The sequence below is a fragment of the Microtus ochrogaster genome, chromosome 2, assembly GCF_000317375.1.
Source record: "Microtus ochrogaster isolate Prairie Vole_2 chromosome 2, MicOch1.0, whole genome shotgun sequence".
NCBI lineage: Eukaryota > Metazoa > Chordata > Mammalia > Rodentia > Cricetidae > Microtus > Microtus ochrogaster.
In genome coordinates this window covers 78,096,976-78,122,500 of record NC_022010.1, presented here as the reverse complement: position 1 = coordinate 78,122,500, position 25,525 = coordinate 78,096,976, and the positions used below count along the sequence as shown (strand labels likewise).

General features: G+C 38.8%; 1 protein-coding gene across 12 annotated transcripts in view; it reads left to right on the top strand.

Moving 5' to 3' along the window:
• Positions 1-25,525, top strand: part of Robo1 (roundabout guidance receptor 1) — a 1,008,058-nt gene that overhangs the window by 889,263 nt on the left and 93,270 nt on the right. For all 12 annotated transcript variants that reach the window (XM_026786907.1, XM_026786925.1, XM_026786911.1 and 9 more), the window contains 3 exons: positions 5,345-5,465; positions 5,781-5,919; positions 9,248-9,375. In XM_026786907.1, coding sequence (XP_026642708.1) covers positions 5,345-5,465; positions 5,781-5,919; positions 9,248-9,375 — 388 coding nt within the window. The remainder of the gene's footprint in view (positions 1-5,344; positions 5,466-5,780; positions 5,920-9,247; positions 9,376-25,525) is intronic.

Genomic DNA, 25,525 nt, shown 5'->3' with positions numbered 1-25,525 from the left:
ACACCACCTTTTATAACTTGGGGGCTATTCCAAAGAAAAATATCAAGTTTAAAGAGATTTGAGATTTTAAAAAATTTTAACACCTCTTCTCTTCCCCTTCTGTCTCCTTCCTGCAAAGGAAACGGGCCTCCAGGACCTCTCTTTTTGCTTTGATTTCATTAAGTATGTACATATCCTAGCCCCCGACCCCAAAGCACTGTCTAGGGCTTATGGAAATGGGGTGTCTAATGTGGTTGCTGCTGTGGACTGCTAAGGTGCATGGTAAGGAGGACTTTCGACCCTGCCTTGGGTTTTTGACAGAGGCGGGATGCCAGTATATTGTCTGAGAGCTTAGCAAATTCGGCTGCACCCTCCCCAGGATTATGTTAATTGAAGTCTCTCGGGTGCAGTTCACTGTTTAACATTGTGTCTGTTCATTATACAAACTAGTTTTTGATAGGTTTACAATTTGGCTGTCAAATCCAGCTGTAGGAAGAGACCTGCCAAGAAGCATATCTGAGCTTGTTTTAAATAGTGCTCTGTTCACATTTATTGTGTTTTGTGGGTGTTGGACATGTTTTTCCTCTCTGTTTAGAAAGAGAGGAAATGTCATTTTTCCAAAATGTTGGAAAGGACAACATAGTGTTCCATGTAGGAACTCAGTATACACTTAGAGTGTTAAGATGTGACAACACAAAATGAAGACGGATGATAGAAGTGACTTCTGGTATGTTGATTTGATCAAAGTGACAGTACTGTACAGATTTGTCTCCCTTTCTATTGAAAATGCTGTAGTTTCCGTTCATGTGGTCAAAGAGAATAGAATTGTGACTTTCCCATAGCTCCATCTCAATGTAGCCACTGCTATAATATCAACATCAACTTAACTTGTGAAAATGGAAGTTTGTATTGTTTTTCCATTTTTTTTTTCACTCTTGCATTGTTCTATTTCATTGCTGGGCCCTTCTTAACATTTTCCGTCTTTACTCCAAGCGATATTTTCATCTATGCATAGTCTATTTCGAGAACTTTAGACTTTCTTTCTAGCCAGTAGAAAATGCATTGTTGACCAAGTGTTCTTGGGAGGCAGAGGCAGGCAGATCTCTCTGAGTGCTAGTCTATTCTGGTCTGGATAGTGAATTCCAGGCCCGGGCTACATAATGAGACCCTATCTCAAAAACAAAACAAGAAGATACATTTATTTTTTTAATGCAGTCATAACAGTAGATTGCTGGGGATGGACGGTTATATATTGGAGAGGTTTGTATAGCCATCTGTGAAACCTCAGAATTTTTAAAAGTGGAATAAATAGTTCTGCTATCACCTCATTTTGTGTCCTGTTTCCTCTCCTTGTTTTAATCTGGTATTTATCCTTTGCTCACAGCTAGGAAATTAGGGCGAGGCTTCTTAATTTCAGCAACATTAGCATTTTGGAATGAGTAATTCTCTGTGGTGGAGAATGACTGAGTGCTCCAGGAGCTAGGAGCGTTAACAACGCCTTTGGCCTGTCCCCTCCAGTTACCACTGATGTGGCTCCTTGCCACTGCTTCTGTCCACCAAGTCAGTCTCTGGATACTACAGCAGTCCCCAGTGAGCCAGCAGGATGATTGTCCCCACTAAAATTCATCATTTGGGAGGAAGTGATGGCAACCTAGAAAGGCTTAAATCTACTTACCTTTAATTTATTGCTATTTTTTTTTTTAAAAAAAAACATGTCTTTAAAGTACATGTTTATAAGATAGGAATGGTTTGTCTATTAATACTCAGTACTGAGACATCACTATATCTCAACAAAAGCAGGTCTCCTGTTTTACTAAATTGTAAACTATGTTCCAGGAAAAACGAACTTACTGTGGTTGGACTTACGTACATAAGGCGTATAGCAGAAATTCTCTCGTCTCTTCCAGCTTTCACCTCAGTGACTGTTCCCTCCCATGCTCTCACAGTTGGAATTATTCCATGGCTGAGACGTTCCCAGCATCTCCCCCATAATTTTTGTTACTTAATTTCCCCTCCTTCTCCATTTGTATGTAATCTTTCAAAATAGAATAACAGCAGGCTGTAATGCATAATGTTAATTGCTGTCCCGTGTGTACAAACTCAAGTTGATTTAAGATGCTACATTCCCAAGTATTTAAAAATTGTAAAAGTAAATAAACACTACATGGTATGAAAGCTGTAGCAATAAATCTCTGAGTTTGGAAATTACTTATATGTTATCATCGTTGAGCTCTCGTTTTCCTACATTATCTGCATTTTAAAGTTAGTCTCAAGGTTTTCTATTTGTTGTAGATAAGCACACTGACTTATTGACTTTCTGATCAAAAGGAATGCTGAAGGCATTTGTTGGCTTCCTCTGTTTTTCTGTTATCAATCTAATATTGTTTGTGTTATGTCTTCCTAAATGAACTCCCTTTCTAAGTATGCAAGGTCAGTTCAAGTTAGACTCTTGGGCATAAGAGCTTCCTTATGTCCCCATATGTTGTCCACAGCGACAGACTCAACAGCACGACACACAGAGTACACCTCAGAGCCTTCATTTCAGTGAGGGAGGGTTTTGTTTTCCTTTTTGGAGAAATGAATCTGCTCCCTCAGCTTTTAGCCTTGCTTGTGCAAGTATTTCAACAGAAGCACATAATAAAGGGTACAGTATATCTTCTTAGGAGGATCGTCATTTTATGATGTCCTGCTGGTTCTCACTCTCAAGGACTCAAGTTTATTAAATACAAATTTATTAAGTAGTAATTATGATAATGAGTTAAAATTGTATATTTTCTGTCCACAGTGCCCCCCACAAAGTCAAAGAGACAGACTCTGCCAAAAATATCAGGCCTGTTTCTACTTGCTTACTAGACAAGTTCCTTTTATCTCACAAAAATACTACTTTTTCTTGGACATTTTCTCAGGCTCTAAGGCCCTCAAGAGCAAGTAGAGGCTCCTTTACCTCATAGTTCACAGTCAAGATGCTCTGCTTTTAGAAATATAGTTAAGAAATACCTTGATTGGCAGAGTAGAAACAGGTAGGAGGAAGGTTTTGCTTTTCTGGACCTCTGTTCCCTTTCCTGAAAAGTAAAGAAATTATAAAATTTGCCTTATTGTTTTCATAGCGTGGTGATAGTAAAGAACATGCTGGGGGCTGGAGAGATGACTCAGCGGTTAAGAGCATTGCCTGCTTTTCCAAAGGTCCTGAGTTCAATTCCCAGCAACCACATGGTGGCTCACAACCATCTGTAATGAGATCTGGTGCCCTCTTCTGGCCTGCAGGCACACACACAGACAGAGCATTGTATACATAATAAATAAATAAATATATATAAAAGAACATGCTGCATATATGTACACATACAAGCATACACACTATACAGAAAACAAAGTACTTAGCATTATGAACTATAAACATTATTAGGAACTAAAGTTGGGTTTGCCTTTCATTTGGTTCTATTATTGAATTTTGTAGTTTGTTGTTCTTTTTCTTTCCTTTTTTTCCCCTTTTCTTCTTTTTTCTTTTTTGAGCCATAATGCAAGAGTGGTAATATGGAAGCTGATTCTTAAAGGGAATCATGAAAATGTTGAAATGTTTTTCCACAAGGGAATAATTTGAGAGTATTTTGTAGTAAAGCCCTATAACCAAATTGATACTGAATATCTGTTTGTGAATGGTTTGTTAAACAACTGAAATGGAAAAACACAATCTCATTTAGTTAAAAATGCAGGTTTCAGAGCATATGTTAAAAGATCCTACTTTTGTGAAATTGTGTGACTATGCATATATCTGTACATATGTCAGTTACTCCTGTGAACTTTGTGCTATTATTGACTAGCATAACTTGCAGTCAGGATATTATGATAGGCAGCTTTGTAGCTGGATTTGTGTTTACATTTCTTCCTGGTAGCTCACAGAGGACCTTGCTGTGCCAAAGACACTGGAACGTAGGTGTGAAGGCTCTGTGTAGTCACCAGCTCAACTTATCCATGTCCAATGTTGGGTAGGTGTGGTCTTCAGGAATAGGGCCTTGAATCTGGTTTGTGGAGACCAACCTATACTCTTGGCAACAGCCTGGGTTGGGGATGCCCATGGGAATCCTTTGGCTAACAACTTTTAATTGTAACCCATTCAAAGTACTGGAAGCTTCATTTAGTGATAAGAGATGTCCATTTCGGGCTCTATCTCTCAATCTCCCTTATTTGATAATTTCATTTATATCACTTTCATATATGTTTGTATTTTAGGAAGATTCATATATGTATATATTTAGGAGAGTATGTATTAGATTTCTCTAGTAATCATAAGATGACCCTTAACTTTAGCTGTCTCTCTCATATTCTATCCCTCACCATCCTATTTCATATATGCATTAAACATTTTTGGCCATGTTGTTTGGGTGGGGGGCACGTTAATAACTGCTTCTATTTCAGTAGGGGTTATAATTCTGTTTAAATTGCTTACCTGAGTTTGATTTAACTTTTATAAGTGATATGAATATAGACAATTATCCATTTCTTTTAGGTTTTTCAATTTGGTGAAGTATAGATTTTTAAAGCATGTCTCTATGATTCTCTGAATTTTCTTGGTATCTTCTGTTATGTCCTCATTTTTTATTTTCTGATTTTGTTAATTTGGGTATTCTCTGTCTGTCTCTGTCTCTCTCTCTTGCTGCCTTTTTGTTAATTTGAATAAGGGTTTGTCAATCTTACTGAGTTTTTCCAAGAACCAACTCTTTCTTTCATTGATTTTTTTCTTTCTCTTTTATTGATTTCAGCTAAGTTTAATTATTTCTTTGCGCCTATTCCTTCTGAGTGTGATTTCTTCTTTTTGTTCTATAACTCTCCAATATGCTGTTAAGTTATTTTTATGAGATCTCTCCCCCTTTTATATGTAGGCACTCAGTGCTATGAACTTGCCTCTTAGGACAACCTTCACACGTCCCATAAGTTTTGCTCTGTTGGTATTCGTTATCATTCAATGTCAAAAAGTCTTTACTTTCTTCCTTAACCCGTTTTCATTCAGTAGTCAGTTATGCAGTTTCCATAAATTTGTAAGCCTTCTGTTGTTATTGATATCTAGATAAAATGTGAAAGATTTTAGCTGATTTAAAATATAAATTAACATTTAGCTTGAGTAGCGGGACTTTGCCAGATATATATGTAAATAAAGTTTTTCTTCTTTTATCTTGTGTATTTGAAATTAAGTTTGTTTGGGGATACTGCTAATAAATATAGCAAATTGTACACAACAGCTGTTTTGCTTAATTATGGTTTGATTTATTTGGTTAGAAAGTAATTTTTATTTATGAGGTTTTCCACTATGTTATCAGTTAAAAACATTTTAGTAAGATTCATTTTGATGGTTTTGGTTTTTTTGAAGATACGAGGAGGAAAGCTCATGATCACTTATACCCGCAAGAGCGATGCTGGCAAGTACGTCTGTGTTGGTACCAACATGGTAGGGGAACGTGAAAGTGAAGTTGCAGAGCTGACCGTTTTAGGTGAGTGTATTATCTAATTTCATCTCATTCCAGGAGAACATATGCATCATTATCATTTTGCTTATAAAAAGGAGAAAAATCAACTTTAATCAAAGTATATGGGAGAAAGAAAGACCAGTGAGCCAGTATTTGCAGGAAAGAGGAGGGGTGAGAAGGATTCCACAAAGCAGCTTGAGATAAAACAGCCAAAGATATGAGATTAGCATAAATCCTAAACACCGTGAAAGGCCTACAGAAGTGGGCAGCTGTGCGGAATAAATGGAAATCTGTCCTTACTGAACGTTCTAAGTGTTTTTCAATTCATTCATCTTCTAGAGAGACCGTCGTTTGTGAAGAGACCCAGTAATTTGGCAGTCACTGTGGATGACAGTGCAGAATTTAAATGTGAGGCCCGAGGAGACCCCGTGCCTACAGTTCGATGGAGGAAAGATGATGGAGAGCTGCCCAAATCCAGGTACATCTCGGGCTTTAGCAATGTGATGCATCGGTTTGAAATTTCCCTTTTGAATCAGGCCACATGTGTCTTTAGTCTGTGTCATTGTCCTTACTTCTGATAAGATCACTTTCAGCTTTTACTTCAAGAAACTGGTGAAAACCCATACTTCAGATTATAACCTTTCCCAGGGCATACAGTATGAGATGCAGCCATCCAGGACTGTAGCAATGAGCCCCAGTTCCCATGATCAGGGGAGAAACAAACAAACAAACAAACAAACAAAAAAAACAGTACTCTGTGGTATACTGTGTTGCAAAGTTAGGATATGGAAAATCAAGTATATCAAACGACTCTTGAATTCATAGTATCACTGATTTATAATATACTTATCATGGTGTATTTATATCACAAGAACATCTTGAGTCTGTGGCGAAGGTCAGGATGGAGCCTGGAGATCATTAAAATCTTGTTCCTGAGGTTTTCAGAAGCGTGGTTCTGTGACCATAGCTTGTACCTACAGTGTTCCTTAAACAGATTTCTCTTCTGCTCAGCCAAATGTAATGCAACTTTTTGCAAAGGAGTGTGTGGGAAAGGGAAAAGGGCACAGCAGTAAACATGTAACTGTGAGCTAATTAAAAAGTAGACTTTCCTAGGATCACTAATTATAGGCTCAATGTCCTTTGTTTATGGCTAGAAACCAAATATGAGTGAGTACATCCCATGTTCCTCTTTTTGGGTCTGGCTTACCTCACTCAGGATAGTGTTTTCTATTTCCATCCATTTGCATGCAAAATTGAAGAAGTCCTTGTTTTTTACTGCTGAGTAGTACTCTAATATGTATATATTCCATACTTTCTTCATCCATTCTTCCATTGAAGGGCATCTAGGTTGTTTCCAGGTTCTGGCTATTACAAACAATGCTGCTATGAACATTGTAGAGCATATACTTTTGTTGTATGATAAGGCCTCTCTTGGGTATATTCCCAAGAGTGGTATTGCTGGGTCCAGGGGTAGGTTGATCCCGAATTTCCTGAGAAACCGCCACACTGCTTGATCCTAGAGAAGCTAAATAAGAAGGAGAACACAAAGAAAAACATATAGGCATCCTCCTGAATATTAACCTTCATCAGGCGATGAAAGGAGACAGAGACAGAGACCCACATTGGAGCACTGGACAGAAATCTCAAGGTCCAAATCAGGAGCAGAAGGAGAGAGAGCATGAGCAAGGAACTCAGGACTGCGAGGGGTGTGCCCACACACTGAGACAATGGGGATTTTCTATCAGGAACTCACCAAAGCCAGCTGGCCTGGGTCTGAAAAAGCCTGGGATAAAACCGGACTCGCTGAACAATGAGGACTACTGAGAACTCAAGAACAATGGCAATGGGTTTTTGATCCTACTGCACGTACTGGCTTTGTGGGAGCCTAGGCAGTTTGGATGCTCACCTTCCTAGACCTGGATGGAGATGGGTGGTCCTTGGACTTCCCACAGGGCAGGGAACCCTGATTGCTCTTTGGGCTGATGAGGGAAGGAGACTTGGTTGGGGGAGGGGGAGGGAAATGGGAGGCGGTGGCTGGGAAGAGACAGAAATCTTTAATAAATAAATAAATAAAAAGTGGACTTCCTTTTTACTCAGTGGAGTGTAACTGGGAATGGCTAGAAGTGAAGAAGGATGCTTAAGAAGAAATCCCACACTAGCTCAGAATTGAGTACAATAGATGGTTATTTATTTAGTGGTAGACTCACAGATCACAGTCCTCTGCTCATTCGGGGAACAGGAACTGAATCCAGCAGCGGGGAAAGGGAACAGACATGTGCTTTTCATCAGCATGTATAGTATAAGAGGCCACGCCCAAGTAGATGGTTAACTTAAAGGCTACTGGAGGTAGGAATTCGTACAGCATAGAAGTCAGGATTTCTTGATGTCTGTCCAGTCCTTAACTAGGAGAGGAAGAGAGCTCTAAGAATCAGGGAGCACTGCTGATGCCACAGTAATGTAGTAACAGTCTGGTATTGTTACCACATTGTTGTCTCTCAGGTACTCATTCAATCATCAGCAGTGGGTCTTCACTAAGAGTCGCATTGTAGCATTGTAAGGGTGAACAGTCTATGTTTAAGGAACTTAAGAAGGAATACAGGCATGAAGAGATACCCAACAACATTGTCAAGCTCTTTTTTCACATAGATAGGTAGAAACTAAGAGAAACTCCTCAAAGGAAAATGAACCATACGCAAGGGCTTAAATATATATAGAAATATGCATGTATGGGGGCTGGAGAGATGGCTCAGTAGTTAAGAGGACTGGCTATTCTTCCTCAGGTCGTGAGTTCAATTCCCAGCGATCACATGGTGGGTCACAACCGTCTGTAGTGAGATGTGCCTCCCTCTTCTGGTGCGTCAGCATACATGGAGGCAGAATGTTGTATACATAATAAATAAATCTTAAGAAAAAGAAATATGTATGTACATATATGTGCATATACCCCATATACATATATGCATATATTATTATATTACATTGTATTGTATATTATATTATTATACATATGAAGAAAGGAGAGAAAGGACTATTGCAGCATAGGTATAGATGTGGTGGGAAAGTTTAGCATAGCTCATGCACACAGTGTTTGGTAAGCAAGCAATCATGTGATGTCAGACTGGAGATACTGTGACCAAATGATGAGAGGATTCATGTAGTAAAGAGTTGCAGCTCACATTGCCTGGCATCACTGGGCCCCAAAAGGTTAGGATGGACAGGGTTAATGTTCAGGAATATACCCTAACAATAGATGCTGCTCTGTTCAGGACAGAGGCCACGCTATTGCTGAGGTCTTAAAAGAGGAGAGGCAAGTTTTGGTTTTGATCTAGGAGACGAATGAAGCTAAGGCTCCTGAATGGAGATAAGTTGAAAGAGAACTGATCTACTGGATGGCATGCCTGGTTTCAGCGCCAGTGTTACTACTAAGCATTTGAGCGGCAAGGCCAAGTGGCCTTTTTATCGTCTAATGCCTCAGTTTTCCCATCTATACAATAGTATCTACTGGGTCATAACCTTCTTGTTAGAATTTAAAAGGTTAAAATGTATAAAACCCTAATATCTGTGACTTAATGAGTGGTCCCATGCTATTTAGCTTTAATTTGAGCACAGTAGCTAGAGGAAATCAATGACAGTTGTTCTTTTAGAAAATGAATTCATTTGCAAGAAAGCCATGTTTTACACTTTGTTTCTATTTGCTTGGAGGGATGGCTGCGTGTGACTTGATTCCTAGATATAGCGGCCTAACTGTAATGGTGTTATCCAAGAAGAAAACCGCATGACTTTGCTTTCTTTTATTATGTCATCAGATATGAAATCCGAGATGATCATACTTTGAAAATTCGGAAGGTGATGGCTGGTGACATGGGATCATACACTTGTGTTGCAGAAAATATGGTTGGGAAAGCTGAAGCGTCAGCCACTCTGACAGTGCAAGGTAGGCAGTGTTGTTGGTGTGTGTGTTTGTTTTATCATGAGAAATACAATGTTGGTACTTGCAGAATACTATATATGAAGTCTTATAAATACAGACTTTATTGCCCTAAATATTTTATGTCAAATATCCAAACAGAACATTGTCTATATATTCTACAATTGTTGGAAGAAACTGAATCAAATTTCAGAATTATGTATGGTGAGTTGGATCTCAAAGGAGAATATGCTTTAATCTTTGTATCTTGAAATATAGTGTCCTCCCAAATTTTTAATTAAATAGTAACTGTTTTCATGAAATCTTTGTTGTAGAAGGAAAAGAAGTTTTTCATTGTTCAGGTCGGGTTTCAGATCAGAGTTGTGTAAACTGTACTACATTCTGTCCTCCCAGCCCCCACCCGCAGCATGTAGTGTTTGTTCAGGCTAGGGACGTTGCCTTCTTCTATTCCCATAATGCCTAGGACAAAACAGATAGTCTGAGTCCCTTAAGTGAGTAAATTCCATTTCTCCTTGGCTAATATTGGTGGGGATTTCTTATTGAGCCTATAAGCTCAAGTGACTAGGGTATTTAATGGCAGAAATGCCTTGAACATCATTGGTGTCTGATACTGATGTTTACGGATGTTTCTCTGCTCACCATTGTGTTCAGAATTTCAGACATCTTCTCTGTTCCTCAGCATCCTTTTACCACTTTCTCCGTGATGTCATAATGATTATTTCTCATTGTTTCTCACTCGAGAACTTTTCTTGTTCTCCTAGTGAGAAATTCTTTGTTGTGGAATTTGAGAGGCAATGACCTTTAAATACATTTGGTTGCTATAAAGGATTTCCCATTTCAACAAATATGTATGTGTATGTAGTAAACAGAGAATATGGCCATTGAGGTTGTTTCTGAGGCTGACTCAGGTCAGCTTTTCTGAATGCTGTCTCTTCTAAAGTTATCAAGAAGAAAAAGGTGGTTTTTGAGAGCGTTTCTCCATACTGGATGTCCACAAAAGAACCTGTGGGCTTTTCACATTACAAAAAAAAAAAAAAAAAAGATTCTTCCTATCTCTAGAGCCATTATGTGACACTTTGAGGTGTTTAACTCAATCTCATAAAAACAAAAGAAAAAAAAAGTCAAAAACAATCATTGAATTTCTAAGGCCTCAGTACCTTCTCCTTAGTCTAAGTAGGGTTTGGGCTTCTCACTCAAGCTAAAACTGTGGAAAAAAAAAAAACAGTGCTTTACATTTAGAGAAAGCATAAATTCGAGAGAGGTCAAGTCCAAGTTCAAAAGCTCTCCAGAGGCAGCGAAAGGGGCCAGGATGGATAGAGCATGAAAAGGCGTATCTGTGTCCAGGTCACTGTGATGACAAAGCTGACTGTCACAGTCAGTTAAGTGTGTCTCACATCACACTGCAGACTCAAAACCTTCTACTCTGGTGGACTGATGCTAACATAAACAGTACTTATTTGGTCCCATATCTAGTGAGCACTGAAATAGCTTCTTTCTGTAAGTTTACACTCCATTCAAAACTAGGCCAGCCTTAAATTTTCCATATGGGATTCTTGCTCCCAAACCTCAATTAATTTCAGTGGAAATTGGTTACAAATGATCAGATCCAGAACCTGTTAGCTGAATCCAAACATTCTCATTTCAAATGAGTTCAGCTTTCTATGAAGTTGTGAGGGAATCTGTGAGTAACCCAGACTGTATTACTTCATTCAGTATTAAATACGTCCAAGAGCATCAATGTTGGGTTGCTTTAACATGTTAGAATAAACAGCAGTGTACTGAAGAAAAGCAACTTCCTGATTCAAAGATAGCTAAAAAGCGTTCACGCTAAACCTGAGACATTTGGTCTTTTTCTTCCTTTGTGAAAAATATTAGTTACTACAAAGAGAATAATCAAATCAAATCCCTTTGGAAGCAGGAGGTGGTCACAATAAAGAATTTAGCAGTGTATTTTTTATTATTATTTCTGTGTGATTCCTTTTAAAGTGGGAACAATGGAGTCAGTTTGCACTTAAAAGTGATCTTGTTGGCGTAGAGGCCTTTAATTCTAACATTCTGGAAACAGAGGCAGGTGTATTGCTGTGAGTTCAAGGCCAGCCTGGTCAACAGAGCTAGTTCCAGGACAGCCACAGCTGTTACCTAGACAAACCCTGTCTTGAAAAACCCCAAAACCAAAAAACATAAGTGATCCTCTTACACTTAGCCACCTGTGAGTGTTTTATTCAGAGAATTCGGGTAGGAAAATGGTGTATTACAATTATAAGCAAAATTACCTTAAATAAACTGTGTATTACAAATGTAGTAAAATCACCTTAAATAAGGATGGTGATTTGATTTTCACTTCCAATACAGAGAATTGTAATTCCAATCAATATCTTAAAAAGAACTCTTACTTGAGAATTATTCTCTTTGTTTCTGCTCTGTCTTTTTTGAAAGAAGAATCCTTTTTGCTTATTATTTTTTGTGGTGTGGGTGATTGAACCTAGTATCTCACTTACTACTGAGTCACACCGTTATACCCAATTTTGTCCTGTTTCAGGTGCTGTGTATTAATATACTCACAGATAGTCCTTACTTGAGTCTAAGATTTTTCTGTGGCTTTTCTCTCCTTCCCTTTGTCCCTTCCTTCCACTCTCCCTTCCTCCTTCCTTTTCTTCATTTGTAACTGTATATATGAATATATATATGTGTATATATATATGTGCATGTCTGTTATATGTTTTGTTGTAAGGTAAGTGTGGTGTGGTGCCTGCATTGTATATGTATATTGTGTACACATTGTGATATGTGTTGCAGTATCTGCATTTGTTGTATCTGTGTTTCGTGTGGTCTGTGAGTACAAATGCCTGGTTTGTGTGTCTGTGTATGTATTATGTGTGATGCTTGTGTGTGTATTATGTGTGCTTTGTGCATGTTATATATGTGTGTTGTATGTAGAGCAGTGTCTGTGTGTGAAGTATGTGTCTGTATCTGCTTTTGTGAGTATGTGAATGTGTAATGTGTGTATATTTTTATGTGTGTGTTGTGCAGTGTGCAGTTTGTGTGTGTTGTATGGTTGTGTTGTGTGTGGAACAGTATCTGTGTTGTGTGATGTGTGTATGTGAATGTGTGAAGTGTATTTGTGTGATGTCTGTTTGTGCATGTGTAAGTATGTGAATATGTGATGTGTGTTGTATAGTTTGTGTGTGTTAATATGTGTGTATTGTGTGTGGAGCAGTGTCTGTGTGTGATGTATATATGTGTGTATCTGCATTTGTGTGAATATGTGATGTGTTTTTGTGTTTGTGTGTGTGTTGTATGTCTGTGTTGTCTGTGGAGCAGTGTCTGTGTGTGTGTTGTGTGTGTACCTACATGTGTGTATATAAATGTATGATGTATGTTTCTGGGTATTATCTCTATGCTTTGTATTTACTAGGCAATTGTTTTCCCATGGAACTAAATCCAGTCCCCAGGACTTTCTGAGCTTTTCTTCTTAGATATTCTCTACCATGCTTTAAAAAATATTTGTTGAAACTGAAATATGAATATGCATTTTTAACCTCTGCTTGAGTGGTTGAAAACAGCAAGGATGTATCATGAGGAGAACCCAGGCAGTGCCTGGTTACTTGATCCTCGCTTCCAACAGGCAACTGCATCGGTTCAGAGCTGGAGAAGCTCAAGTGTGTGATTCATTCTGTCTGCGGTCTGTGTTTGGAAGCAAGCAAAAGTGCAATCATTGTACTATTTTCACATTTTAATAACATCATGTTGGATGTTTTTTTGAATATTTTTTAAATGTATAAAGTAAAACAGACTGAAAATAAAAACATAGGAAAATCTAGAACTAGACAAAAATCCTAATTGTAAGTATCTTGATGTATATGCTCGACGTGATTTGGGAGCTCATTACTGAATAACAGAAAATTGTCTCTGTCTTGTTTCTCCACAAGAAGTTAAAAAGAATAAGAAAATATTCTATAAATGGACAGAAATCATAAAAGGCTTGAAATGATTTCAGTACAGTTCTGGACTTGATGTATATCACAAATAGTGGCTAAGATTGTGCTACAGCCCTCAAAGCCAGAACTCCAATTGTGATCAGCCTATAAAGTAGACACTGGGTGGATTACTGAATATTAAGACCACTTGGAGCCACAACTTCCTAATTTTCGGAGTATTCCTCAGAAAGGGCCTGCTCTCACCCCTGACTCTGTTAACTGGTAAAGTTGATCGCTTTACATATATGAAGATTCTCAGGCGCTCTAGCCATCTCCCTGTGATACTGAAGTGTTTCTGTACAATCCAGAGGCTAATAAGATTATTCATGAATAAACAACCTCCAAAACTCCTTAATATTCATGGCCCCTTTAGACATGGGTGGCCTGCTCAGGTCCCTCTCCTGATACCACCCCACCTGAGAGTTCACATGCAACATTAGTTGTGTAGAAGCCTCGCTCGCACTAAAGCCAAAATAAATTGGGTACTAAATCAAAACATAGATTATTTATTAGATATGTTCCATATTTTACTTGGAAAAGAAGTAAATTTGGCGGTATTAGGAAGTTGCAGTCTGCAATACATTCTGTCATACCTCTATAGCTTATTCATCAATAAATGCCAAGAATATCTCAGTTTCTTTAACTTGCATATCAAGTTGTATATGACATTGGAATTCGCTATCGTTGTGTGACTCAAGGCTGAACAGTAATTTGATCAATGGAAGAACAATATTTGTTGTGTTAAATAAGGTATGCTCTTAATGTGACTAATTAAAGTGAGCAAACTGCCCTGTTTGGAATAGTGTTTCTGTTTTATTCCTACTCAGAAAATTTAGTTATGGAGACTCCAGAGTCTAACTTCTGGGTTATCTAACATTTACTTCCTGTGACTTTAAATCAGCAATTGCTTATTGTTTGTCTACAACTCTATTTTCCCCATATGTGTGTATGTGTTTCCTTATACATACAGACATATATACCGGCCACCTACACGCTTCTTCACGAATTTAATTTATAAACCTAAAAACCCAAACAAAAGCTAGTACCTTTTAAACAAAAGATACGATTCACTAAACTCTCAAGCTGTTGCTGTGTTTGAACTCTAATGTCTCACTTACCAGTGTTAGGATGGCTAGTTCTGTCTTGGTAGAAATGAATTATTTTCCAAGCAAGTGCTTAATATCGCTTAGTAGCCCCATCTTTTAGAGGAAATTATATTTACAGCAGTATTTATAACAACTTTATAGGTTGTGACATATCTATAAAACATAAAATCTAACCAGAAGAAAATAGATGCGTCGAGGCATTCTGCCAAGCTTTTAAATGCTATGTCACTGAAGCTGTTCAAATTTATGCCTCCCTTTGGTGTTTGAGAATGGTGAGACTTTTGTTTCATACTAATTTACTATCTTAATCGAAATGCATTACATTGTTTAGCGGCTGCTTCTCAGGTGGGCCTTGAGGTTGTTCTTAGACTCAGACAATACTCATGTGAAGTTAGATTATTTGTCTTTCTTTCAGTCACGATCCAAGGCTTTATTTGTAATGTGGTGATTCTTTTCCTTTGGTTAAAGTTAGAATTTTGGTTACTCACAATGAGCACGTCTTCAAACTATTTTTTAAAACATCAAGAGAAAACAAATGTTTCTCTTTAATGTATTATTTCTAACAAACCTTGTATGATTTGTAAATTACTTGTTTCAATGGCAACTATGGAGATAGCCTTTCAAAATCATTTCCCTTTTGAGGACTACTTTTACAAAAGAAAGACAGACAAGAACACCTAAAATTTCAACTCTTAATTCACTCATTTCCAACTGCGCCCTCAGCATTGAAGATTCTTTGGCTTGAGCTACTCATTGCTTAAACAGGGCAAACTGGATAGCGTTATTAATCTTTCCACTTTTAGCAACTTCACAGATAAAGCGGCTCTTATTACTGTCACAATTTTATTTCCATAGTGAATCTGTGGCTCTATCAGCAAAATGATCATGTTCCCATCGCTGTGTCCCATCAGTCACAGGAAGCTGAACTGAATGTCGACGTCCACACTCCAGTCATTTCCTACGCAATCACCTTTTATCTTCCTGAGTTAAACCATTAGGAAAATCTAATCCCATATTTGTGCATCTCTCTTACAATAGGAACTAAAAGATGCTCAGTTCTCCTGTTTCTCCTGAGGCCTGAATGGTGCACCGCTCACAATCAGGAAGCTATATGTTGTTATCTCTCTTTGTACCCCGCTGTACACTTCCCAGGCTTCTCATAGGAACCAGTTATTCTCCAGTGCTGAGACTTGGCTGCATTGCTGCCCTTTCTTGGGTCTGTGTTAAGACAAAAAGCAGGTGCCAAACATTGCCCAGCCAGGTGATACTCATTGATCATTACAGAGATTCTGTAATTTCAGCTCCTCTCTCAGAAGTGGCTGCCCCCATTGCCCTCTTTTGATCTAAAATCATAATGTTCTCTCAAGTTCACTGTTTAATTTTAAACGTAGCACAAATTGTATTGCCGCCTCTCTAAAATTCATTGACGGCATATAGTAACAATGTGAAAATTAATTGTGAAAGGGGTATGTGCTCTAAGCTATGCCATGGAATTATATTGTCTTTTGCCTCTTATAGGTATTTATGGCAAGTCTATAATGAAGGAGAAAAGTACGTCCTCATTAGGATTGATTAGCCAGTGACAGCAGCTGGAAGGCTGCTCTTTAGGGTGTGAGATTGACATGAAATGGGGGAGACACAAAAGCACCCGGGGAAAAATAGACCAGGCTGTCTTTGGGCTGATTTAAGTGCTACTAATGGGATGCATCCTAGAGTCTTTTCCTTGCTGCTAAACTGCCTGTGTCCAGCAAGACGCTTTGCTAGAGTGTCTCAAGTGCTCCAGTTTGTGATTGACCCCTTCCTAGGGCCCCAGCGAACTAGGAACTGGTGAGCAATTTCAACTTTCTGTAAAGCGAGAAGCAACTGTCAGAGGCTTATAGGAGCCTTGGGTTTTCTTCTGTCTTTGCCAGGAACAGTAGAACAGTAAAGGCGTGGGTGTCCAAGGGCAACTTCCCATGGTCCTCTGCTTCCCTTGGAGATGCAGCCTACAGTTCCCACGCAGAACACAGTTTAGAGAAGCGTCCCACCCTTGACTCTCCTCCTTTCCCACGTCTTACCCCGGACCAGGAACCGCAGACTTCTACTCCTTCGCCTTTTAAACGTTTCTCAGCCTTGCCCCCATCTCTCTCGTCTTCTTACCTCTCTCTAATACAAGTATCTGACCTCTCTCTGAAACTGCAGGGCTCTAGCAAGGTTCTTTGTCTCCATTTTATTCTGTAGACCCTTTCATCTTTTGCGTATCCACCTATCTAAAACACAAATCCAGTTATGTTAGTACCTTCCATTAAACTTATCGCAATTCCTGTCTCTGTGTAATAAGATCCAAGCCTATTTTTTTAGACCAAACTACCTGCTTACTCCTTTCTGCAGTGAAAGTTACTATATCTTTTACTTAGGTTGGTACAAAATGAATTACAGTTTTCAACCATGAATTTTAAATCATGATCATTATGCTCACATACATCATTATCGATCAAATCAGGAACCACTGCAATCAACATTGTTGTCAAGAAGGAATATTTGCTTTATCCTTGTAGCATAAACATCCATGCTTTGGAATTTGACGGACTCTTCAGCAGCTGTGGAAGTACTGTCTCTGAAAAAAACTAAAAAAGTTCTTAAGATGCTCGAAGACATAATAGTTGGTAGGCAAAGGGTCAGGGGACCATGCCGGATGAGGCAAATATTCATGGGCCAACTTGTTCCATTTTTGAAACATTGATTGTATGTTTGGGCATTGGCCTGAAGAACTGAACTCTCTCTATTGAGCAGTGTGAGCGGTGGGGATTACAGTTTGGGGCATAGCTCATCATAGCTGAGCATAGTTCATATGCATTGGTTTCTCCTGGGCTCTAAAGCTGTGTTGAACCAGACCTCCAGCTGAGAGGTCCCTACTTGGAGGGAGTCCCTGGCAATAACAATCATACAATGTGGCCTTACAAATTGAATCAAGAGGTATAAGCCATCAAGAGAAATCAGTGTGTATCCCTAAACCTAATCAATTTCTAATACAAAAATAATTTTGAAAATAAGATGATATGGGTTTTGTATCATATAATGTGCATATGTAGCCATTTGTGGATCTACTAGAAGGTTATTTCAGAATACAAAGTTACAGTAAAAAATAAAGTCATTGTTTAAGTAAGAAGTAGTATACTGTGGATTATAGATTTGTACTCCCACAAGTATATTACAAACTTTAAAACTTTCTTTCAGAAACAAATTCTGGGAAAAGGAAGACTTAAGTGATCAGTGTGAACTTTTTATCATCAAGCGCACTGACTGCAGCTTTAGCAACACATAAGATCTTTGTGTAAGGGGCTCATGCAGCCTTTGGAGCACATATGATATCTAGAATAAAAAATAAGAAGAATAAAATCTAAAGCAAGACCTTCAGGTTGGAGTTTCCTTTCTTTGATGTAGACTTCATTTAAATCACTTGTTGGAACAGTCCCCTTAAATTGCTGATTTCACAGAGGCTGGCAGCATAATAGTGCATTGTGTCTGACCATTAATGTGGTTATTTGAGCCAAAGCCAAAACTAATAGTGTCAGGGGGCCTTTTTGCAGGTTCAAGTTAGGTTAGGTTATCCAGGTTCAGAACTGTGAGTCCATCAACATGTTGGTGAAACACATTGTGAACCCCGCAAAGCTTTACCTGTTGACTTTCCCTTGATAGATGAGGGACACTTTTGCTAGATCGTGACAAGATACGGTAAGCTGATTTTTGAAGGGATGATTTTTAGTAACTTATTACATGTCCAGGAAAGTTAGCTTGCTACAATAAAAGTGGGGTTTTTTGGCGGGGGAGTTAAAACACACACACACATGCATACACACACCCTACTACCTCAACAGTAGCAAAATTTCCAGTGTGCATTACTACTCTTAAAGATGATGAATTCATGAATCTTATTCTAAATACCACCTTTGTGAAATTGGCTGTGTATTTATCTTGGCTTTTTCCTACTTGTTTTGTACTTAAAGATAATGATTTTTATAAACACAGCAAAAATCTAGAGAGGGTAAAGGAACAAGGTGTGTGTCATAAAATACAAAACATTGAAAGGACAACATTTAACAGCATCTTGCACAAAATCTGTATTACTGATAAGTCCTTTATGAAGAAACTGAAAAGAAAATGCTGTCATCAGAGGTTTGATGATGTCTCCACACAATTGAGCAAGAGAAAGATTTCTGAGACTCACTCTGCCGCCTAACGCTTCCGACCAGTTGTGTAAATAGGATGCCGAACACCCATTTCTGCTCTCTTTGTTTTATTTATTTCCCTGCCCAGTTCTTGGTTATTTGTTTTTTAACACTATTCCTGAGATTGAGACCCAGCAGCATTTTATATTATGAAGTTTTTTTTTTCTTTTTTAACTTCTTTCTTCTGGGAGGGATGACGAGCTCCTTGTGTGTTCAGATGAGGAGGAGGCTGCTTGTGGTTCCCAGCTGCTCAGCCCTGAAATAATCACACAGAAACTATGTTATTTAAATCACTGCTTGGCCCATTAGCTCTAGCTTCTTATTGGCTAACTCTTACATATTAATTTAACCCATCTCCATTAATCAATGCCTCACCATGAGGTCGTGGCCTACCAGCAAAGTTTCAGAGCATTTGTTTCCAGTGGCAGCTCCATAATTCTCCCTAAACTCTGCCTTCCTCTCCCAGCATTCAGTTTAGTTTTTCCTGCCTACCTCTATTCCATGCACAGGCCCAAGACAATTTCTTTATTTACCAATGGTATTCACAGCATACAAAGGGAAATCCCATATCACTCATGATCTTAAACTTTAAAGAAATAGGTGTTTTATCCTAAGGATGGCTGAGAATTTAATGCTGTCTCACGTGTGAAGGTACAGGATAGATGTCAGTTATTTAAATGAAAGTGACATAAGACTTTAAACTAATCAAGAAAAGAACTTTTCAGCAGTGGCCTTCCTATAGGTAATTTGAAATGTTCTCAGTGTCTGTGCCAGGAAATATTTGAAGAAATACGTAGAACAGTCAGAAAGGAGAATAATCAGGCATGAGATAGTCCTGTGACAGGTTATCACTTAGCCCTGTTCTGATCAAAAGCACATCCTAGGCCTTCCATGGTGTTCCAAGTCTCACATGTGGTACGCTCCTTCAGATAGTAGTGGAGTGGGTAGTCTGCAGCCCCTGTATGGACACGTAAGTGAGCTGCTGTTTCTAGTAAACAACATTCGCAAATAAAGTTGTCAACATGGAAGTATGTAATTTGTGCTGCAGATCTATAGAATGTGAATTACTGAATCTTGGAATGAAAATGGCGGAAATAAATTACTTTCTTTGCTCAGTCATTGACCAACAGCCCTTTGTCATTCCTTGAAAATAATCTCATAGAATTTTGAAACTTGGAGTCAGTGAGGTTGTATTTTGTTTGAGATGATTAATTTTAATTCTCTATGTCAGATTGGTTTAGTGTACTTTATCTAGAACACTTGAGCCATAAATGAAGTGATTGGCATTAGTCATTATTTAAAAGTTTTCATGCTGAGCATAATTAAGAAAATTTTGCCTAATAAGGAACCTTAAATAAAATTATAATACTAAATAATTGAAATTTTATTCATCTATATTATTAACTTTTTTGTTTGGTCTGACTTCAGCAATTTTGAAAGATATACACAGTAGTAATTAAGAGTAAAGACTAAGGGTTATTTTTAGATTTAAAGAGATATTTTAGCACATTCCAAACATCAAGACATTATTAAAACAATTCCATGTGGCTTTATAGTATCTGGTGTCTTTTCATTGTTACTCCAGCAATTTCAAAACGTGAAGTAATTTTAAACTTTCTATTTTTAAACGGGCTCTGTATACAGTTTAAATGAACATTTCAAAATACTTTACCTAAACTTTGCAAAAATGGATTAGCATGCCGTGAGCAGTTTCATTTGATTTTTGAATCTCTTATGAATTGATAGCTCGTGTGCCAGCATAAACACACCTGCAAAATATGCTAAAATAAGTGTAAGACAAAATGAGGCTGAGTAATTGCTTTGTAACAGATTTATAAGGGTAGGAAAATCCATAAATGGTTATTAAAGTTAGCTTAGGGACATTCATTTTGTGTGGTCGATGCTGTTGCTGGAGACTTTGGAGTGCTGCACAATTAAACGTGATAGATGGACCAATTTACAAAGGTGGTTTAGCAAGTCAACTCTGTGGATGGTGGAGCAGTTATTTCAAACAGTACCTTTTAAGTCATTAGTGCATAGAGGAGATATGCTTTTTCACTTTCAGAACTATAATTACTAAACAATGGTGGTTTGACTTATATTCCTTAGGAGTAAATGCTTAAATAATGTAATTCTGTGCTGGGTTTTGGGAAACTTAATGGCAGCCATGTTTGCACACTTAAAAATTATTTACTTTGGTACTAGCATTAAAAATTAGGGAACCGAGACTTGATAATCTTTTATATTAAATTGCATACTTGGATGATAAAGATTGATCTTTTGACTGCATATCTTAGACCCTTGAGGTGATTGTTTTAGATGGCTATATCCTATCACTGTTCTAAGATGAAACTGACTCTTTGGACATTTTCCCAGGAATAGAATGACAACGGATGCAACTCACTTATCCTCATCATCCTTTTTTACAGTACAAAGTTTGTTGGTATCTAAAGCAGTCTGTCAGAGGTACTTTCAGATAGTTTTCCTGTTGTTGTTGAATGATTATATGTAGGTCGTTCATGAAGCAAACATCCTAGAGCCAAAATTATTTCAGTTATGGTTTAACATTATTATTTTTTTGCAAACATGTGATGCCATGTGATAAAAACAGTAACAGAAAAAAATGTTAAGAGCTGAGGAATCGTGAATTTTAGTCCTTCTCTTACCTGATGGGTATACTTTACCAAGTGATGGAGCTTCATTTTCTTCCCCTGGCACTACTGGGATACTGACTTATTTCTGACAGCTGCTGAGGTTTCTAATGTACTATCAGATACCTAGTTGTCACTGATGGCTCTTTATTATTAAAGTGAGGGTCCATGTTATGTGGCATCCGCACTGCAGTGGGTGAGTGACCTAGCAGATGCATTTGAATCACACATGTGTTAATGCACGGGTATCCAAAGGGCAGCATTTAAAGGATTGCTTTGAAGGAATGTGGATAATTTTTGAAGGCAAAGAAGACTAAAGCAAACTTTGGCCCAGTACCTAAGACCTGTCAACCCTGCTCAAGGTTGGGGTGTGTTATTTGTTAGGACATTCTCAGATAAGAGTTAAACAAACGATCCTCTTCTGCAAGGTTTCCCAGTTCTGTCTGGCATGCCTGGCATCTTGGACACATCCCTTTTTGTTTTGGTGGCTGTCCTGTGTGCTGTGGCTGAGATCAGCAACATCTGTGGATTTTGTCCACTGAAGACTGGGAGCTCTGCCTCATCCCCTTCCTCCCACGTCAGCCCTGACAACCAAAATTGCCTCCAGAGCCATTGTTCTACAGAATGACATGAGGTGTATTTGATCAGAGGCAAAAAGTTCACAGTGTCCTCCGTATCCATTAAATACATTCTAAAATATCGCTTTTATTCTCTCCATTTTTATGTCTGCAGAGTTGAAAGACATAATGACAGGCTTTTATGTTAAACTCAATCCTTTCTCCCCCAAAGAAATGATACCTCATATTGGAGTACCTGGAGGGCTTCTGGCTGCTAGTGATATCATCATCATTCATGTAGATTTGTGATTGTAGTTCTCACACAACAATGACAGGCTTCCTTGCTTCAAATGAAGATGGCTTCATTACTTGAAAACTAGTTCTGCTATGTGGCCAAAAATATGCTTCTTCCTCAAGGCTCTATGACTTTCCAACCCATTCATGTTCTTCAGCAATGAGGATATTTTTTTGACAGCTCTAGTCTGTCAGTCCTGTTAACTGAGCTCTAGTCACTATAGAAGGTATGGGAAAGAAATAACACAAACTTAAGGATTCATTAGAAATTAGCTACTCATATTAAAAAAAAGTACTATTAATTAGAAGAATTTGGAGTAGAGGTGATTTCATTTATAGCCCTCTGAAAGCTACTGTTCTCTTTACTAATAGCATGGGTCCTGCTGTGTATAGTCTTGCTTTACCACCCAACCTTCTAACGAACTGTACTAGGAGTTTCAAATATGTGAATTTTTTTCCCAATTCCATGTCAGCCTTCTACATTCTCATCCCTCTACCCCCTCAGTACTAGGGAGAAAATCCTAGACTAACAGAGAAATCCCCCAATAATTTATTTTACCTAAAAGGATATACTAACATATATTTGCCATTATGCTTCAGGTAATGGGTATTAATGCAAAAATACAGAAATCTAATCATAGTGTAATACATAAATATTTTATTTTCTTTAATTTTTCTGATAATTTCTAAGCTTATCATGGGAATTCTTTATGTAAATTTCTTTATCAATTAAAAATGATATCAGTAGGATTTAACACGAGGGCTGGGCTGCTTGGGGTTTCTGTCCTGCCCGGCACCCCACAGCCAGCAAGTCCCAAAGAAAATCACACAGAGAGTCTGCATTACTTATAAACTGATTGGCCCACTAGCTCAGTCTTCTTATTAGCTCTTATAACTTATATTAACCAATTAGTCTTATCTATGTTAGCCACATGGCACGGTATCTTTCACAGTGGTGTAGATCACATCCTGCTTCTTCGGTTGTCTGGGCAGGAGTAGGGGGAATGGGCTTCCTCCTTTCTAGCATTCTCCTGTTCTTATCACCCCACCTCTATGTCCTGTCTGGCTGACCCACCTATACTTCCTGCCTGGCCAATCAGCATTTATTTAAAACATGATTGACAAAATACAGGCAATTCTCCTGTACCAGTAGGACAGAGATTTTATATTTAGCAAGGTTTGAATCCAGGGCCTCACACATGCTAGGCATACATGCTGCCACGAAGCTACATCTTCAGTCACTATAAACAATGTTTATGAAGACCTTTTAAAAGCAAGCTTTACATCTATGTAGATGTCATCTATTTGGCAACCTCTGGGGCAGGATGAGATCTCCAGCTTTGACACTGAATGGCCACTTCAAAATCTCAGCCTAGCAAATGCTGTAAGATTCAAATTGTCCATTGCTTTGTTACCTACAATATTCTGTTGAAATTGCTGTTGGCAGGTAGAAGCAAAGTACTTTATTTTATTTTTTTTTTTTAATTACAAATTTCCACCTCCTCCCCTCCTCCCATTTCCCTCCCCTTCCCCCACACTCCCTCTCCCTCCCATTCCAGTCTAAAGAGCAGTCAGGGTTCCCTGCCCTGTGGGAAGTCTAAGGTCCTCCCCCCTCCATCCAGGTCTAGGAATGTGAACATCCAAACAGGCTAGGCTTCACAAAGCCAGTACATGCAGTAGAATCAAAACCCAGTGCCATTTTCCTTGGCTTCTCAGTCAGCCCTCATTGTCAGCCACGTTCAGAAGAGTCCAGTTTGATCACATGCTCCATCAGTCCCAATCCAGCTGGCCTTGGTGAGCTCCCATTAGATCAGCCCTGCCATCTCAGTGGGCGGGTGCACCCCTCGTGGTCCTGACTTCCTTGCTCATGTTCTCTCTCCTTCTGCTCCTCATTTGGACCTTGGGAGCTCAGTCCAGTGCTCCAATATGGGTGGATTCTAGCCATAAATAAAGGACATTGAGCCTATAATTCGTGATCCTAGACAAGCTAAATAAGAAGGTGAACTCAAAGAAAAACATATAGTTATCCTCCTGGATATTGGAAGTAGACAATATTGCCAGGCAAAAATTGGGAGCTTGAGAATGTGGGTGGGGTGGGGGTAAGAGGAAATGGGGAGAGAGAAGTGAGAAGGGGAGGATGGAGAAAGCTTGGGGGAATGGGATGGCTGGGATGGAGGAAGGGTGGATATGGGATCAGAGAGGTATATATCTTAATTAAGGGAGCTATTTTAGGGTTGGCAAGAGACTTGAATCTAGAGGGGTTCCCAGGTGTCCAAGGAGATGTCCCCAGCTTGTTCCTTGGGCAGCTGAGGAGAGGGCTCCTGAACTGGCCCTATCATATAGCCACACTGATAAATATCTTGCATGTCACCATAGAACCTTTATCTGGCGATGGAAGCAAAGTACTTTTTCAGACCCTTAAAGACATCAAAATCTACAGGCAATTTGTAGATCATTGGCCGTTACTGCTGCTTTCCTATACTTTTTCCTGAGTTGTTCATGCTATTGTCTGAAGGACGGTGTCCTTTGCCATGCAGAAGCTTCTCAGTTTCATGAAGTCCCATGTATTAATTCTTGATCTTAGTGACTGTGCTAATGGTGTTCTGTTCAGAATGTCTTCTCCTGTGCCATCGAGTTCAAGGCTATCCCCACTTTCTCTTCTATCAGGCTCAATGTATTTGGTTTTATGTTGAGGTCTTTGATCCATTTGGAGTTGTGTTTTGTGCATAGTGATAAGCAGGGATCTCTTGGGTTCTTAAACAAGCACACATGTAGTTCCACCAGCACCAATTGTTGAAGAGCTTGTTTTTCTAGTGTCTTTCTGGCATTTTTAAAGTGAAAACGAAATAAATAAACAGGTGTCCACAGGTCCATGGATTGATTTGTAGTCTTCAATTTGATCAACCATTTTGATTCTGTGCCAATAGCATACTGTTGTTAGCAGGAAAAAATGCAGACATGGGGATTCTCTGAGCCCTTACATTAGAAGGAGGCACTCAGAAGAGCGAGAAGGTGAGAGTGAAGCCTCTCATCCTTCCGTGGTGAACTTCATTAGATGATGACTGACAGGTGCCACGTCACTCTGGTTTCTAAGGAACTCTTGACATAGTGCACAAACAGTAGTGTGACTGCCCTTTTTTACAGAAAGATCTCAGTTCTCTGAATAGAAAAATAAGATTGTTTGACTTGACTACTCTCAAGGGAAATGTAGAGGAAAAACATACATGTTTGAAGGTCTTAAAGAAATGTACAAGCCGGGCGATGGTGGCGCACGCCTTTAATCCCAGCACTTGGGAGGCAGAGGCAGGCGGATCTCTGTGAGTTGGAGACCAGCCTGGTCTTACAGAGCTATTGCCAGGACAG